This window comes from Rana temporaria, chromosome 6, assembly GCF_905171775.1.
Source record: "Rana temporaria chromosome 6, aRanTem1.1, whole genome shotgun sequence".
Classification (NCBI taxonomy): Eukaryota; Metazoa; Chordata; class Amphibia; order Anura; family Ranidae; genus Rana; species Rana temporaria.
In genome coordinates this window covers 28,783,141-28,799,219 of record NC_053494.1, presented here as the reverse complement: position 1 = coordinate 28,799,219, position 16,079 = coordinate 28,783,141, and the positions used below count along the sequence as shown (strand labels likewise).

Below are 16,079 nucleotides of genomic sequence, written 5' to 3'. Positions count from 1 at the left end.
ACGCCTCCGCAAGTTTTACGGGCAAGTGCTTGATTCACAAAGCACTTGCCTGTAAAGTTGCGGCGGCGTAGCGTAAAAGGGGCCGGCGTAAGCGCGCGTAATTCAAATGATCCCGTAGGGGGCGTGGATCATTTAAATTAGGCGCGTTCCCGCGCCGAACGTACTGCGCATGCGCCGTCCCTAAAATTTCCCGACGTGCATTGCGGTAATTGACGTCGCAAGGACGTCATTGGTATCGACGTGAACGTAAATGGCGTCCAGCGCCATTCACGGACGACTTACGCAAACGATGTAAAATGTTCAAACCGCGACGCGGGAACGACGTCCATACTTAACATTGGCTGCGCCTCCTAATAGCAGGAGCAGCCTTACGACAAAACGACATATGCAAACGACGTAAAAAACTACCGCCGGGCGCACGTACGTTCATGAATCGGCATAAGTATGTAATTTGCATATTCTACGCTGACATCTATGGGAGCGCCACCTAGCGGCCAGCGTCAGAATGCACCCTAAGAGACTTATGCCAGTCGTATCTTAGGCTAAAGTCGGCGTATCTAGCTTTTTGAAACAGAAAGTAGATACGCCGGCGCTACTTAGCAATTACGCTGCGTATCTATGGATACGCAGGCGTAATTGCTCTCTGAATCTACCCCATAGTTTCTGCCAAAATCTACCCAACTCCCGCAGCTCTGCTTTCTGTACAGTGATGATGTCACTGCTACTTTACAAGGTCAGATCTAGGCTTGCAAAGGCTTTTTGTGCATATATTGGATTTGTATAATTTGTGGCTATTACCTACTCTCAATTGCTGCGACCTCATTTTCACCCTCCAGTTCTGACACATATTATTACAGTAAAAAAACAGCAAATGCATGCAATCTAACATTATGTACATTAATGTGTGTTTTATTCTTTTTTTCTATCCTGAAGTTAGTTATTTAAATTTTTTTATCATCTCGAGCCAGTAAGGATATATCATGAGTTAAGAGGAAGTGTTCAGGTTTCTTTGTATAGAAATGTGAAAGAACAAATACCCATTAGCCGTATCAGTGATTATCTAGCGATCCATGTTTATGTAGTGTTAAGTTTAATAGGTGTTGCTTAATCTTGGTCTCTAACAACATAATATCCAGGGAAGTGCGAAGGAAGGATTAGAAGAGAGTGATTCGATTTTGTGGTGTACGGAAGATACACGTCCACCGGGAAGTTTCGAAGTTATCGGAATTTAGAATCACTTGTAAGTACTACAACCAATATCTATGCTATATATATTTATATCCAGGGCTTTTTTTCAGCAGGAACGCAGGGGAACGCAGTTCCGGCACCTTCCGAACTGAATGTATGTAATGGAAAGAGGTTCTGGGGTGTGCTGGGGAGTCTATTGAGGCTGGCTTCTGGGGGGTCTATTGTTGCTGGAGGGGATCTATTTTGCAAAGGAAGGGGTCTTTTGTTGCTGGGGAGTTCTTCTGTTGCCCGTGGGGAATCTATTGTTGCTGGGGGGGGTCAGTCATTGCTAACAGGGATGTACTGTTGAGGGAGGGGTTCAAAATGAAATAGGGGCTAACAGGGATGTACTGTTGAGGGAGGGGTTCAAAATGAAATAGGGGAAGGGAAAAACATAAGGGAGGGGTCTTTGTTGCTGGCTGCTGGAGGGTCTATTGATGCTGGCTACTGGGGAAACTATTGTTGCTGGAGGAGGGGATATATTTTTTTAGCAGGGGAGTCTATTGTTGCTGGTGGGGGGTCTATTGTTGCTGGAGGTGGGTCAATCATTGCTTGGAGGGATCTGCTGGTTGCTGGAAGGTCGATTGATGCTGGCTGTTGGGAGTCCATTGTTGCTGGGGTGGATCTATTGTCGCTGGGGTGTACATTGTTGCTAGATCTATTTTACTGCCTTTCTTGTTATCATTAACAAATTCTATACAAAATACTTAGCGTCACAAAATTATACTTGTTTCTGCATTCTCTAAAAGGGGTGGTACTGGGAGGTGGGTAATGGGTGGAACCGAGGAACGGTGCTCGGAGGTGGGTAGGGGGTGGAATCAAGGGGTGACTTGGAAGGGAGGAGTTCCTGCACCTATTCTCTGAGAAAAAAAGCCCTGTTTATATCACTTTGCAACTATTCTGTCACTTCTATCTAGATCAGGGGTCTCCAAACGTTCTAAACGAAGGGCCAGTTTACGGTTCTTCAGACTTTAGGGGGCCGGACTGTGGCCATTGGGAGTAGAAAAGGTCCAGATGTCAGCAGGAAAAAAAGTCCCATCTTTGGTGTCAGTGGGAGGAATTGTTCCCCATTGTAGGTGTCATTGGGAAGATTTATGCTCCATTGTTGGTGTCATTGGGAGGAATTATGCCCCTTCACTAGTGTTAGTGGGGAGGAAATGATGCCCCATTGTTGGTATTAGTGGATGAAACAGTGCCCCAAGGGCCATATAAAAGCAAGCAAAGAGCCGTATCTGGCCCCCGGGCCGCAGTTTGGAGACCACTGATCTGGATTAAAGAGCTGCAGAACAGATGATGTTCAGATTTTTTCAAGTAACCAGCAGTGGAAAATGAGTTGTTTGTCATTTGTGTAAACCAGTCTTTTTTTTTTTTTAATTCTTTATTTCTTCAAAGCAGAGAAATCGGTCCCACCGGACCCAGACAACAGTGTTCACAAAGTACATCAAAATACATATAGAAGCATAAAGATTAACAGGTAAAAGCGTGGCAACCCCGGATGGGAATCAGGTGTGGGTATCATGTTGCCTGGGGCCACTAAGGGCACCAGGCCAGGTGTGTGTGAGGGATAGTGACCCTGCACCCAATAAGGGGGGGAGCCATCCCACCCACCCGTGGGCGCCCGTCAGCAAAGTCTAGGGCCGGCAGGGCTGGTTCGCTCCGCAGGTTTTATTTATCTAAGCAGAAACCAGAAAAAGAGAGTAGGGTTAAAGAAAGGGTGAAGGTGTGAGGACAGGTTGGGAAGAGTCCCAGCAGAGGTCCCCAGGCTAAGGGGTAGGGGGGGGGGTAGAGGCCAGGGGGGGGGGGGAATAGTACCGCTTGGGGAGATGAGTGTGTTAACCAGTCTTTCCAAACCTTTTTACCCCAATCAAAACCTTGAAATATTTTTCAAGTCTTGGGGAACCCCTGCTAAAACCTATTGGTGGTTAGTAGGAAAAATGCTCTCCATACAGTGGTGATCAGAATAAAACCCTAAAGCCCTGTACACACGATCGGTCCATCCGATGAGAACAGTCTGATGGACCGTTTTCATCGGTTAACCGATGAAGCTGACTGATGGTCAGTCGTGCCTACACACCATCAGTTAAAAAACTATCGTGTCAGAACGCGGTGACGTAAAACACAACGACGCGCTGAAACAAACGAAGTTCAATGCTTCCAAGCATGCGTCAACTTGATTCTGAGCATGCGTAGATTTTTAACTGATGGACGTGCCTACAAACGATCGTTTTTTTTCCCTATCGGTTAGGTATCCATCGGTTACATTTAAAACAAGATTGCTTTTTTTTAACCTATGGATAAATAACCGATGGGGCCTACACACGATCGGTTTTGGTCCGATGAAAACGGTTCATCAGACCGTTCTCATCGGTTTGACCGATCGTGTGTACGCGGCATTACAGACAAATTACTGTTATGCAGCTGCCAGCTAGCTCTTCCAAGTAGCAATGGCCTTGCACCTATGCATGCATCCTAGAATGGGAGATCAATCAGCCACAATTCAAGGAATCCCCAGCAACCTCCAGAGCAGGGGTCTCCAAACTTTCTAAACAAAGGTTCAGTTTACTGTCCTTCAGACTTAAAGTGGAGGTTCACCCAGAAATGACAATTTTTAAGATTAGATTCATGCTCATTTTGTCTAGGGGAATCGGGTGTTTTTTTTTTTAAATCGAAGCCGTACTTACCGTTTTAGAGATACATCTTCTCCAACGCTTCCGGGTATGGGCTGCGGGACTGGGCGTTCCTTCTTGATTGACAGGCTTCCGACGGTTGCATCTATCGCGTCACGATTTTCCGAAAGTAGCCGAACGTCGGTGCGCAGGCGCCGTATAGAGCCGCACCAACGTTCGGCTTCTTTCGGCTACTCGTGACGCGATAGATGCGACCGTCTGAAGCCTGTCAATCAAGAAGGAACGCCAAGTCCCGAAGACCATACCCGGAAGCGGCAGAGAAGATCGCTCTCTAAAACGGTAAGTACTGCTTCGTTTTTAAAAAAACTAGCCGATTCCCCTAGACAAAATGAGCATGAATCTAATCTTACATTTTTTTTTTTAGGGTGAACTCCCACTTTAAGAAGGGCTAGAGCCGCTAGACTGTGGCCATTGGGAGTAGAAAAGGTTCTGACATCAGTGGGAATAAACAATGCCCCATCTTTGGTTTTAGTGGGAGTAATAGCGCTGCATCGTTGGTGTCAGTGGGAGTAATAGCGCCCTATCTTTGGTGTCAGTGGGAGGAATAGTGCCCCATTGTTGGTGTCATTGGGAGGAATTGTTCCCCATCATTATTGTCACTGGGCCACATTTGTTGGTGTAATTGGGAGGATTTGGGCCCCATATTTGGTGTCATTGAGAGGAATTCTGCCCCATCGTTGGTGTCCTTGGGAAGAATTCAGCCCCTTCATTGGTGTCAATAAGGGCAATAATGTCCCATTGTTGGTATATCAGTGGATGAAAATAGTGGCCCACAGGCCAGATAAAAGAAAGCAAATAGCTGCATCTGGCCACAGTTTGGAGACCACTGCTCTAGAGGAACCCTGGTTGAGAATGGCTGATGTAAACTAATGTAGGTGTGAGATGAAAGTCTCCCATTTTGGATGCTTTTGGCCATATCAGATGATGAATGCATGTCGACGAAGTAGCTGCAGACAAGATCTGCTGAACAGATCTTTATAAAACTGGACAGATCTCCATGGATACCCTTACAAAGAGCTAAAAATATCATTGGTGTCATGTTGCTGATTCTGCAAAGTGGCATTGACCATCAACAATGGAGGCATCATCAATTGGGAGGCCAATCAGCCACAGTTCAAGCAACCCCTAGTAAACCAGTAGCCCCTAAGCAACACTACTCTTTAAATAGTAGGACTGCTTTCCTCGTCCTTTAACTATTTCTACTGATAATGGAAATAATATATAACCACAAATATGCCCTATTAATTATGTCTAATGGTAAATCCGGTGATCTGCCGATATGGTTCCGGCTATCGAGATGGTTCATGTAAGGACTGCGCAGGCGCAATCCTTGCGGACGGAAATCTCCGAACCTTGGCCGGCATCCAGGGCGACGTGGAATTTGAGGAAAGTGGCCAGTCGGCCTCACGTCCTCGCTTCGCTCGGATGGCTCGCTCCACTCGCTCGGCCTCCTGGCTCTTTTTTTAACATCCTCCAATCCACGGGGATGTTAAAGAATGAGCCTGGATGCCGGCCGAGGTTCGGAGATTTCCTTCGGCAAGGATTGCGCCTGCGCAGTCCTTACAGGAACCATCTCGATAGGGGAACCTTAACGACAAGTCACCGGCTCTGCCAGTATGGGAACCCTGGTTTACAACTCTGGATTACGCTGTGCCCCAACCTTCACCACATTTCCCCACTCTTTTCCTTTACTCTTTCAGAGCCATTGCAAAACACTTAGTGCTTCAAGGTATGAGGAGCATGTGATGTCCTCCAAGGAGGCAGTGCCAATCGTTAGGCCCATACACTGTCATGTGAGGAAAGGTTGACATACAACTCTGTGTAATCAACTATACAGAGGTTAAGTAAGGTTGGTCAGGGTTAAGTCAGGGCTCCGAGGAATTATAGGTTATAAGGGGGCTGATTTGGGCAGAGACCCTTTAAGAAGCTGGAGAGTCAGCTCATTAACCACTTGCCGACCAGTCACGTACCTGGTATGCCATCAGGGTTGCCAACCATCTGTAATTTTATAGACAAATCCATAGATTGAGAGGTGCTGGGTAACATGATAGTCTTTACAGTTAAAGGTAGGGTGACCAGACATCCCCGATTTTTGGGGACAGTCCCCGGATTGAGGACACTGTCCCGGACCAAGTCTGTCCCCGGTTTTGTCACTGGATTGGATTTGAACAGGGGCTGGGGCGATTTCAAAAACAGTCAGTGCAGAATAAAAAAAAAAAGAAAAATTCTGAATTACACCCCCCCTGCTGCTCCAATAGCTTGGGGGGTGTATTTTTTTCCATTATCTGTGCCCCTTTCTGATGATCACGTGCTGGTCGGAGTGGAGGGAATATTTCTTCAGTTTCAGGTGCATGCCCATTCAGCTTCGCTCGCATGTTCTTCTGCCTTGGCTCAAGTCCTGGCCAGCCGCCTGCCTGCTTATCTTCTTGCCTTCCCTGGCGGAGTGATCTTCCTCCGCTCCCCACCCAGTAGCAGGGGGTAGAGAGTAGGACTTGACAGGCTGTGAGGTGGGCGGTGATGGACAGATAGTCGCCGATTGCCACCATTACTAGTAAAAAAAAAATATGTCCCCGGATTTCATTTTAAAAATCTGAGACCTTAGTTAAACGTGCCAAGACAAGAGCTCAAGACAAGAGAGGAGAGGCAATTTGATTTTATGGTTATTGTTTAGTTTTTACATTTTTTATTTTTTTATTGTTTATTGCGATATTGTATGGATTTTTTTTTTTTGCACAGCACGGTAATTTAGTGATATAAATTTACGGACAGTTTATTTGTCTATAAATATCAGGCGCTGATAATTTTTCATGCTGTGTTGACCTTTTCAGTGTAAACCAGGCAAATTACTTGTTATGGGTATTTTCAGAATGTCTATGTGTTTACACTGTTTAAATATCAATTGTCTTGAATAGGAGTTCTGTTGTTTTTCATGTTGTCAGTAAATAATGTGCTCTGTCAGTAAAACGTCCATGTTTTGTCATTAAAAAATGCTGCGGGAGGTTGGCAACACTGTACGTCACTGGACTTCAAGTGGTTATACCGGGATGATGCCTGCAGCTACAGGCATCATCCCAGTAGCCGTCTTTTTAGAGCCAATGGTTGAACAAAGACTTTGTTCGGCTTTGGGTTATGACCTGACATCACTTCTGGTTTACCTGGATGCAAACAAAGTCATTCTCAAAAATGAAAAGCATTCGAACACACCCATCAAATACTTTAAAAGGACAAAGGAGGGGTTTGGAGTCTTATAGACCCCAGATCTCTCCGTATAGTGTATCTGTCACATGCCTTTTGCTGTCACAAGGGATGTTTAAAGGGGTTGTAAATCCTTGTGTTCTCACCTTAACCACTTGAGACCCAGTGGACGTCCTGGGACGTCCTCGGCTTTGTGCGGTGATATCTGAATGATGCCTGCAGCTACAGGCATCATTCAGATATCGCCGTCTTCAGCCGGCGATTCTATGCACCAGAAGAACGATCAAAGCGGCGTTCTTCTAGGCAGCGGGAGGGGACGTCCCCCCCCTCCCGCCGCCATCCGGTGCTTCTCCGGGCTCTCCCGTGCCATCGGGGGCCCGGAGAGCGAATCGGCCGGCGCTCGCTGCAGAACCATAGAGATGACTGGTGACCAGATGGTCACAGTCATCTCTATGACCGTCGGAGGACCGGGCGCGACGTTATGACGTCACGCCCGGTACCCGAAAGTAAACAAAGCCGCTATCGCGGCTGTCGGCATGTAATCGGTGATTTTTTTTTCACTGATTTCATGCTTGTAAGCCTGTAGGAGAGATGTGGGGTCTTATTGACCCCACATCTCTCCATAAAGAGGACCCGTCACAGTGATTCTTATTACAAGGGATGTTTACATTCCTTGTAATAGGAATAAAAGTGATCAAAAAAAAAAAAAATGTAAAAAAAAGTGTAAAAAAAAAAAAAATTAAGTAAAAAAATGAAATAAAATAATAAAAAAAAAAATTAAAATGCCCCTGTCCCGGTCGCTCGCGTGCAGAAGCGAACGCGCATGCAAGTCCCGCCCACATATGTAAACACCGTTCAAACCCCACATGTGAGGTATCATCACGTGCGTTAGAGCGCGTGCAACAGTTCTAACACTAGACCTCCTCTGTAACTCAAAAATAGTAACCTGTAAAAAAAATTAAAGCGTCGCCTATGGAGATTTTTAAGTACCGAAGTTTGGCGCCATTCCATGAGTGTGCGCAATTTTAAAGCGTGACATGTTAGGTATCTATTTACTCGGCGTAACATCGTCTTTCACATTATACAAAAAAATTGGGCTAACTTTACTGTTTTGTTATTTTTTAACTCATGAAACTGTTTTTTTCCCTAAAAAAAAGCGTTTGAAAAATTATTGCGCAAATACCGTGCGAGAAAAAAAGTTGCAATGACTGCCATTTTATTCCCTAGGGTGTCTGCTAAAAAAAATATATAATGTTTGGGGGTTCTGATTAATTTTCTAGCAAAAAAATTGTGATTTTTACATAAAGGAGAAAAGTGCCAAAATAGGCCCGGTAACGAAGTGGATAATGTATCCTATGCATTAAGGTGAAAAAACACCTTGCTGTGTCCGAGCACCCGTTTTACTTACCTGAGCCCCAAATTTCCGTTTGCGCAATCCCACGTTGCTTTCCTCACGTCTTGTCGGCTCTTCATGGGATAGATTGATAGCAGCGCTACAGTCCCGCGATCGGTCCCCAGAGCTAAAGAACGGGGAGAGCCGCGTGTAAACACGGCTTTCCCATTCTTCACTGTGGCGCTGTCATCGATTGTGTGTTCCCTAATATAGGGACGCACAATCAATGACGTCAGACCTACAGCCACACCCCCCTACAGTTGTAAACACACTTCAGGGAACACATAACCCCTTCAGCGCCCCCTTGTGGTTAACTCCCAAACTGCAACTGTCATTTTAACAATAAACAATGCATTTTTTGCTGTGAAAATGACAATGGTCCCAAAAATGTGTCAAAATTTTCCGAAGTGTCCGCCATAATGTCGCAGTCACGAAAAAAATCACTGATCACCGTAGTTGAAATAATAATTTTAGTAGTAAAAATAAAAAAATGTATAAAAATGCAATAAAACTATCCCCTATTTTGTAAATGCTATACATTTTGCGCAAACCAATCGATAAACGCTTGTAGCGATTTTTTTTACCAAAAATAGGTAGAAGAATACGTATCGGCCTAAACTGAGGGAAAAAAAATGTATATATGTTTTTGGGAGATATTTATTATAGCAAAAAGTAAAAAATATTGCATTTTTTTTCAAAATTGTCGCTCTATTTTTGTTTATAGCGCAAAAAATAAAAACCGCAGAGGTGATCAAATACCACCAAAAGAAAGCTCTATTTGTGGGAAAAAAAGGACGCCAATTTTGTTTGGGAGCCACGTCGCACGACAACGCAATTGTCAGTTAAAGCGACGCAGTGCCGAATCGCAAAAAGGGGCTTGGTCTTTTACCTGCATTTTGGTCCGGGTCTTAAGTGGTTAAGTAGCCCTTAAAAAAATATATATATTTTTGCGTGGGAGATCCGCTTTAAGAAAAAATTCAAAACCCACCAATTTATTTTCTAGGGCCTCTGCTTTAAAAAATATATAATGTTTTAGGTTCTAAGAAATTTTGAGCAAAAAATAGTGATTGTTACATATAAACAATAAGGGCCAGAGAAGGCCTGGTCTTTGTCCATTTTATGACAATCCCAATTTTAGGTGGACTGACCTCTTACATCTATTTCCCTTTCAGCATCATGGACAGTTCTTTGGAGTTCTGTCGCCAAAAGGAAGATCTTGTCCGCACAGTGAGGACCCTGCAGGTTGCCACTCAGAACACGCTACAGAAAACAGTCCCTCTCCTCTCTTCCCAGATGGGTCTGGGGCTCCTAAGACCTTCCCATGTAAATGAGCTCTCCGAGAAGACCAGTCAGGTTTGCAGAGACCTAGAAAACGTTGGTAATCTGCTCTTATTTCGTCAGGATGAGCTCCTTCAGACAATATCAGTGCCCAGGACAGGAGGCTCTAATTCTCTTCAGTGGTGCTCAGATGGCTCTCTCTATGTATGTGGATATAATGGACCCTATGTTCACTTACTAAATAGCCATGGAAAACCCAGTCAAGCCCTTTATTGTCATGATGATGACCTCTTCCTTCCAGATAGTATTGCCATGACCCGTCTTGGTTCTATAGCGGTCACTGATATCACCAAAGGCGTTGTGCGTATTCACAATCCCGCCTCACATCCACCTTGGGTTAAGGTGGGTGGTCATTTCCAGTCTCCGAAAGGTATCGCGGTGGACTCATCTGGGCAGATCCTAGTTGCAGAATACATGACTGGAACAGTCCAGGCTTTCCACATAGACAGAATTCATAGAGTACATGGAATTAAAAAGGTTTCTGGTCTTCAGGGTCCACAGAACATATGCGCTACATCAGATGGGGGGTTTGCAGTGTCTGAGGAGTGTGGAGATGTGAAGTTATTTACAAGCAACTTGAAGCTTTGTGGTTCCATCTCAGAAATATACCAGCATAAGTTTGGGAATCCATCAGGAATTTGTGCTGACCCCGAAGGGAACATATTAGTGGCTGATGTCCAGAAAAGGAATGTCACCCTCTTCCCAGTTAGTGGGTCCCCTATTTGTATTGTCTCCAAGGGCCTTTGCAAGCCATCAGGCCTATCATGCTCTCCATTTGGCCTCCTGTATGTGGCAGATTCTGGGGACAATTCTGTTAAGGTGTACAAGTATCGTGCAAAGCCATACTATGCTCCCATCAGCCCTAGGAAGTCTGGAGATGCTCAGTCTCAGACCCCAAGGGCATAAGGGCACCTTCACCCACTGATACATACCTTCGCCACCCTTCACTGTTGTGGGGGGCATAAGGGCACCTCCACCCACTGATACATACCTTCGCCACCCTTCACTGTAGTCGGGGGCATAAGGCACCTTCACCCACTGATACATACCTTCGCCACCCTTCACTGTTGTCGGGGGCATAAGGGCACCTTCACCCACTGATACATACCTTCGCCACCCTTCACTGTTGTCGGGGGCATAAGGGCACCTCCACCCACTGATACATACCTTCTCCACCCTTCACTGTAGTCGGGGGCATAAGGCACCTTCACCCACTGATACATACCTTCGCCACCCTTCACTGTTGTCGGGGGCATAAGGCACCTTCACCCACTGATACATACCTTCGCCACCCTTCACTGTTGTCGGGGGCATAAGGGCACCTTCACCCACTGATGCATACCTTCGCCACCCTTCACTGTTATCGGGGGCATAAGGGCACCTCCACCCACTGATACATACCTTCGCCACCCTTCACTGTTGTCGGGGGCATAAGGGCACCTTCACCCACTGATACATACCTTCGCCACCCTTCACTGTTATCGGGGGCATAAGGGCACCTCCACCTACTGATACATACCTTCGCCACCCTTCACTGTTGTTGGGAGCATAAGGGCACCTTCACCCACTGATACATACCTTCGCCACCCTTCACTGTTGTCGGAGGCATAAGGGCAACTTTACCAACTGATACATACCTTCGCCACCCTTCACTGTTGTCGGGGGGCATAAGGGCACCTTCACCCACTGATACATACCTTCGCCACCCTTCACTGTTGTCAGAGGCAACACATGTCCATCTTCTTGATCAGGCTGCAGTGTTTAGGCTTCAGGGCAGGGCTGTCTTTAATGTTGATTGGACCCTGGGCAAAACATTTCTTGAGCCCCCCCCCCCCCCCCATGCAATTTTGCTCTCCACATGCTCTGAGACATACAATAAATATCAGCTAGACTTAAAATCAGTTTACTGTATCAGATCAGACAGCGATTGTGATTTTTCAGAGGTTACAGCATATCATTACCACTTACTGACTGGTTGCTAGAGGTTACAGCACACAATGTGGCTCACTGATCAGTTTCTAGAGGTTACAGCACATGATTTCTTCTTGTTGATTGGTTGCTAGAGATTACTATACAGTAATACTGCTCAATGATTGGTTGCTAGAGATTACTGTACAGTAATACTGCTCACTGATTGGTTGCTTGAGGTTACAGCACATCATCTCTTTACTGCAGAGGGGCATGATAAACATATGAGAGAGCCACCGGGAGGCCCACCTGGGATTTTCTGGGGCTTCCTCTTTTTGGTGAAAAAGTTGGGTTCACACTATCTCATATCTACACATAATGATTTGGTAACTATGTAAATTCTTATATATTTCTCTCTCTCCTCTGCAACTTAGGGAAAGGGGGGGGGGGGGGGGGAGAGCGAAAAATACGTTTGAACGAATTATGTATCTTCTTACAGCAACATCAAAACCTCTGAAGAAGACACTCCAAAGGGTTGAAACGCGTTAGGAATTGCTTCATGCTTATATACGCTATATGCTAAGCTGTATCACATTCTTTTGTGTTTGCTATTCATCATGTGTATGAAATTTTAAGAATATGCGGTACCGGAACTCATATCTTAATTGTCACGATTTTTTGCATAATTTTTTACAAATAAAACACTTTTATATATACATTGTCTTCAGTTTATCAACTGAGCTGCCTTAAAACCCCATTGGGGGAAACTCCCATATCACGCATACCCGGGGTGAGCTGCAATTTTCCCTCTGCATTACTTGTCTTTTCCATTTTGATATACATATGAATGACGCCCGCCTCAGCTATTTACATATGAATGACGCCCGCCTCAGCTATTTACATATGAATGACGGTTATTTACATGTAAACACAGGTGAGTCATCTGTACACAACAATAGGGCAGAGCTGGGAAGCATTAGAAGCAGCACTTCACACTGAGATATTAGGACACAGCACAGGACTGAAACTTCAAGGGACAGGGGAAGTTAAACCGGGATAGTTGGCAAGTAAGGGCGCGTTGGCACAGTCCACGTGCAGAGCCCGCCAGGAAGTCGGCACTGCGCTGCGCTAATCAAAGGCAGGGAGACATTGTCCTGATGCTCGGCTGCAGACATGGGGAAATGTCTCACTGTCTGTAATTAGCGCAGCGTGGTGCCGAGTTCCTGGCAGGCTCTGCACATGGATTGTGCGAACACGCCAAAGCTCATCCTTATTGGCAAGTATGAGTCAGCTGCTTTTGGCCCCACAACAATGACAGGGCCCAGGGCAGCTGCCCCTTTTGCCCTGCCTTAAAGACGGCCCTGCTTCAGGGGCCCTTCGCCTAGCCTGAATCCTGTCACATAGGGAAGCTCTGACAATGACCAAGGCTGAACTTACACAGCAGTAAGAACCAGCACTCCTGAAGGTGAACCATGTGGCAGAGGAATACAGTATATAAGTGGGTGGTGGAGCCCTATCAGGAAAACTTGTAATTTTGCCATGAAAATGCATAGTGGCAGATTTTCTCTACAAATGCTTCTCTGAAAAAAGATGATGGGGCAGATCCACAAAGAAATTACGCCGGCGTATCTCTTGATACGCCGCGTAATTTCAAATTTTGCGCGTCGTATCTTTGTTTTGTATCCACAAAACAAGATACTACGGCATCTCGGCTAGATCCGACGGGTGTACGTCTTAGTACGCCGTCGGATCTAAGCTGCAATTTTTCGGCGGCCGCTAGGTGGCGTTTCCGTCGAATTCTGCGTCGAGTATGCAAATTAGCTATTTACGGCGATCCACGAACCTACGTCCGGCGCATTGTTTTTATGTCGTTTGCGTTCGGCTTTTTCCGGCATATAGTTAAAGCTGCTATTATGAGGCGTACTCAATGTTAAGTATGGCTGTCGTTCCCGCGTCCAATTATGAATTTTCTACGTTGTTTGCATAAGTCGTTCGCGAATAGGAATTTGCGTAGAATGACGTCACCGTCGTAAGCATTGGCTGGTTCCGGTTTAATTTCGAGCATGCGCACTGGGATACCCCCACGGACGGCGCATGCGCAGTTAAAAAAAAACGTTTACGTCGAGTCACGACGTATTTACATAAAACACGCCCCCATTACATCCATTTGAATTCCGCGCCCTTACGCCGCCAAAGATACACTACGCCGCCGTAACTTACGGCGCAAATTCTTTCAGGATTCAGAAAAAATTAAATAAGTTGCGGTGGCGTAGTGTATCTTAGATACGCTGCGCCCGGCGCAAAGGTACGTGGATCTGCCCCGATGTTTGTAGCAAACCATTTGTCATCTAAAAATGAAAAATCTGGTTGTTTGCTGTGGGCAGGACCATTGTGCAAAGAGCAATTCCAGACTGATAAAGGATTGGTTTTGATTGGTTCCTGTGGTTTATGAGCGGCATCATTATTCTTTGAACTACTTTATAAAGTGTATTTTTATGTAGAGTCTGCAATGGTCTGTCTGATCTGGCACCACACCTAAATGATATATTTCTTAGCAGAACAATGTAGTGATGATGTACAATCATAGAATGAATTGTATGCATTGTGCTTATAAGATTTTATGGGAAAAATAAATGAATTTGTAGCAATGTATGTATTTTATAGTGTATGTATGTACCTTGAACTGTATCCTGTGTATTGGGACAATAAACTCTTTATTTTTATTGTGTATTTATTACGCTTTTAAAGAAAAATTAAGTTACAGCGTGTAGTTATGACATTCTTCAAGACAAATAGACCTTAATGGAGTATAAACACAAACAAGCAATCAACTGCTTAAAAGAACACTAAAGGCAGAATTTTTTTTTTTTTTAAATAACAAACATGTTATACTTACCTCCACTGTGCAGTGTCCCCGATTCCGGTCTTCTGGGGTCCCTTGACAGTGGGCTCGGCTCCTCCTCGCAAAAGCTTTCCACCTTCATGCGAGCGAGCTCGCATGGTGGAAAGCTTTTGCAGGCACCCTCCCGTGATTCAGAGGAGGGCATAGCCGCCGACCGTATCACTCAGCCCCGCCCCCGGCGCGCCCCGTCATCGGATGTGATTGACAGCAGCGCCAGGCCAGCTCCTTGATCTATCTGCAACGTAGAGAGCGTCCAGACTCTCCGGTAGTCCAAGGGAGGGGCGAGCACGACACTCCACTCCAGGGAGAAAGCCTGTGTGGAGTTACAGACAGAAGAACAGGAAGTGAGGATTTATCAGAAATAAGAACATTTAAAAGCAAAATGGAAGGATGAGGTAAGTGAAGGAGGATTGCACTAAGGTAAAGGAAGCTATTTAGGAAAAAAATTGTACCTTTACAACCCCTTTAACTCTAACCTCTTACATGCCACATACACACCATCACTTTATGTGATGAAAAAAACGTCATTTTCTGTGAAGTAAAAAACAACGTTTTTGAAACTTAAATTTTCAAAGACGAAGTTGCCTACACACCATCGTTTTTGTCACAATGTTCTAGCAAAGCGAGGTTACGTTCACCACGTTTTTCCATTGAAGCTCGCTTCATAACTAGCTTCTGGGCATGCGCGGGTGTAAAAACTTTGTTTTAAACAACGTTTTTTGCTACACACGTTCAATTTCTGTGAAGTAAAAAACGACGTTTTGAAAAACGACACATAAAATTGAAGCATGCTTCAATTATTTTTTGTCGTTTTTCAGAAGACATAAAACGACGTTTTCCCCCACACACGGTCATTTAAAGTGACGTTTTTAAAAACGTCGTTTTTTTTCATCACATAAAGTGATGGTGTGTACGCGGCATCACCCCTTTTAACGAAAATAAATAAATAATAATAAATGAATAATAATAATAAAAAAAGAAATAAAAACAAATGAAAAAGCAAAAAAAACTGAAATACCTAGCAACAAATGATGCAACAGATAATAGTTTTCTTTATTGGCTAATAAAACAATGCTAAAGCTCAAAAATGCAGTATAAAAACATGCACAAGTCACGCATAAAAATGCACCAAAAATTTGCAAAAAAAAATGCAGAAAAAACACTCAAAGATGCTACGCTCAGGTGTGAATGCAGCCTTAGCTCTGTTCCTGTATGCTGTGTGAAAGGGGGGTGTCACTTCCCTCCAATCAGCGCTCAGAGCTCTCCCTACTGAGTTCTGCAGAGTGTAATTTCAGCATTCCGCCCCCTTTTTTCTGAACTCTCAGACAAGCTTTGTAATTCAGCACCTTGAACAGATGTAGAAAAGTGAAGACTGCAGATAGACAGATACATGAGAGGATTTGTATCACCTGAGGATAGTCCCTTCACT

The 16,079-nt window shown here is 44.9% G+C and overlaps 1 protein-coding gene across 1 annotated transcript; it reads left to right on the top strand.

Moving 5' to 3' along the window:
- Positions 1 to 925: 925 nt before the first annotated feature.
- Positions 926 to 11,059, top strand: NHLRC4 (NHL repeat containing 4). The gene is made up of 2 exons (XM_040355592.1): positions 926 to 1,240; positions 9,675 to 11,059. Exon 2 carries the CDS (start codon positions 9,679 to 9,681, stop codon positions 10,744 to 10,746), a length of 1,068 nt encoding a protein of 355 aa, XP_040211526.1. The 5' UTR covers positions 926 to 1,240; positions 9,675 to 9,678; the 3' UTR covers positions 10,747 to 11,059.
- The last annotated feature ends 5,020 nt before the right edge of the window (positions 11,060 to 16,079 follow it).

Coding starts and splice junctions, on each gene's coding strand:
- NHLRC4 (XM_040355592.1), top strand. CDS start 9,679: ATGGACAGTTCTTTGGAGTTCTGTCGCCAAAAGGAAGATCTTGTCCGC.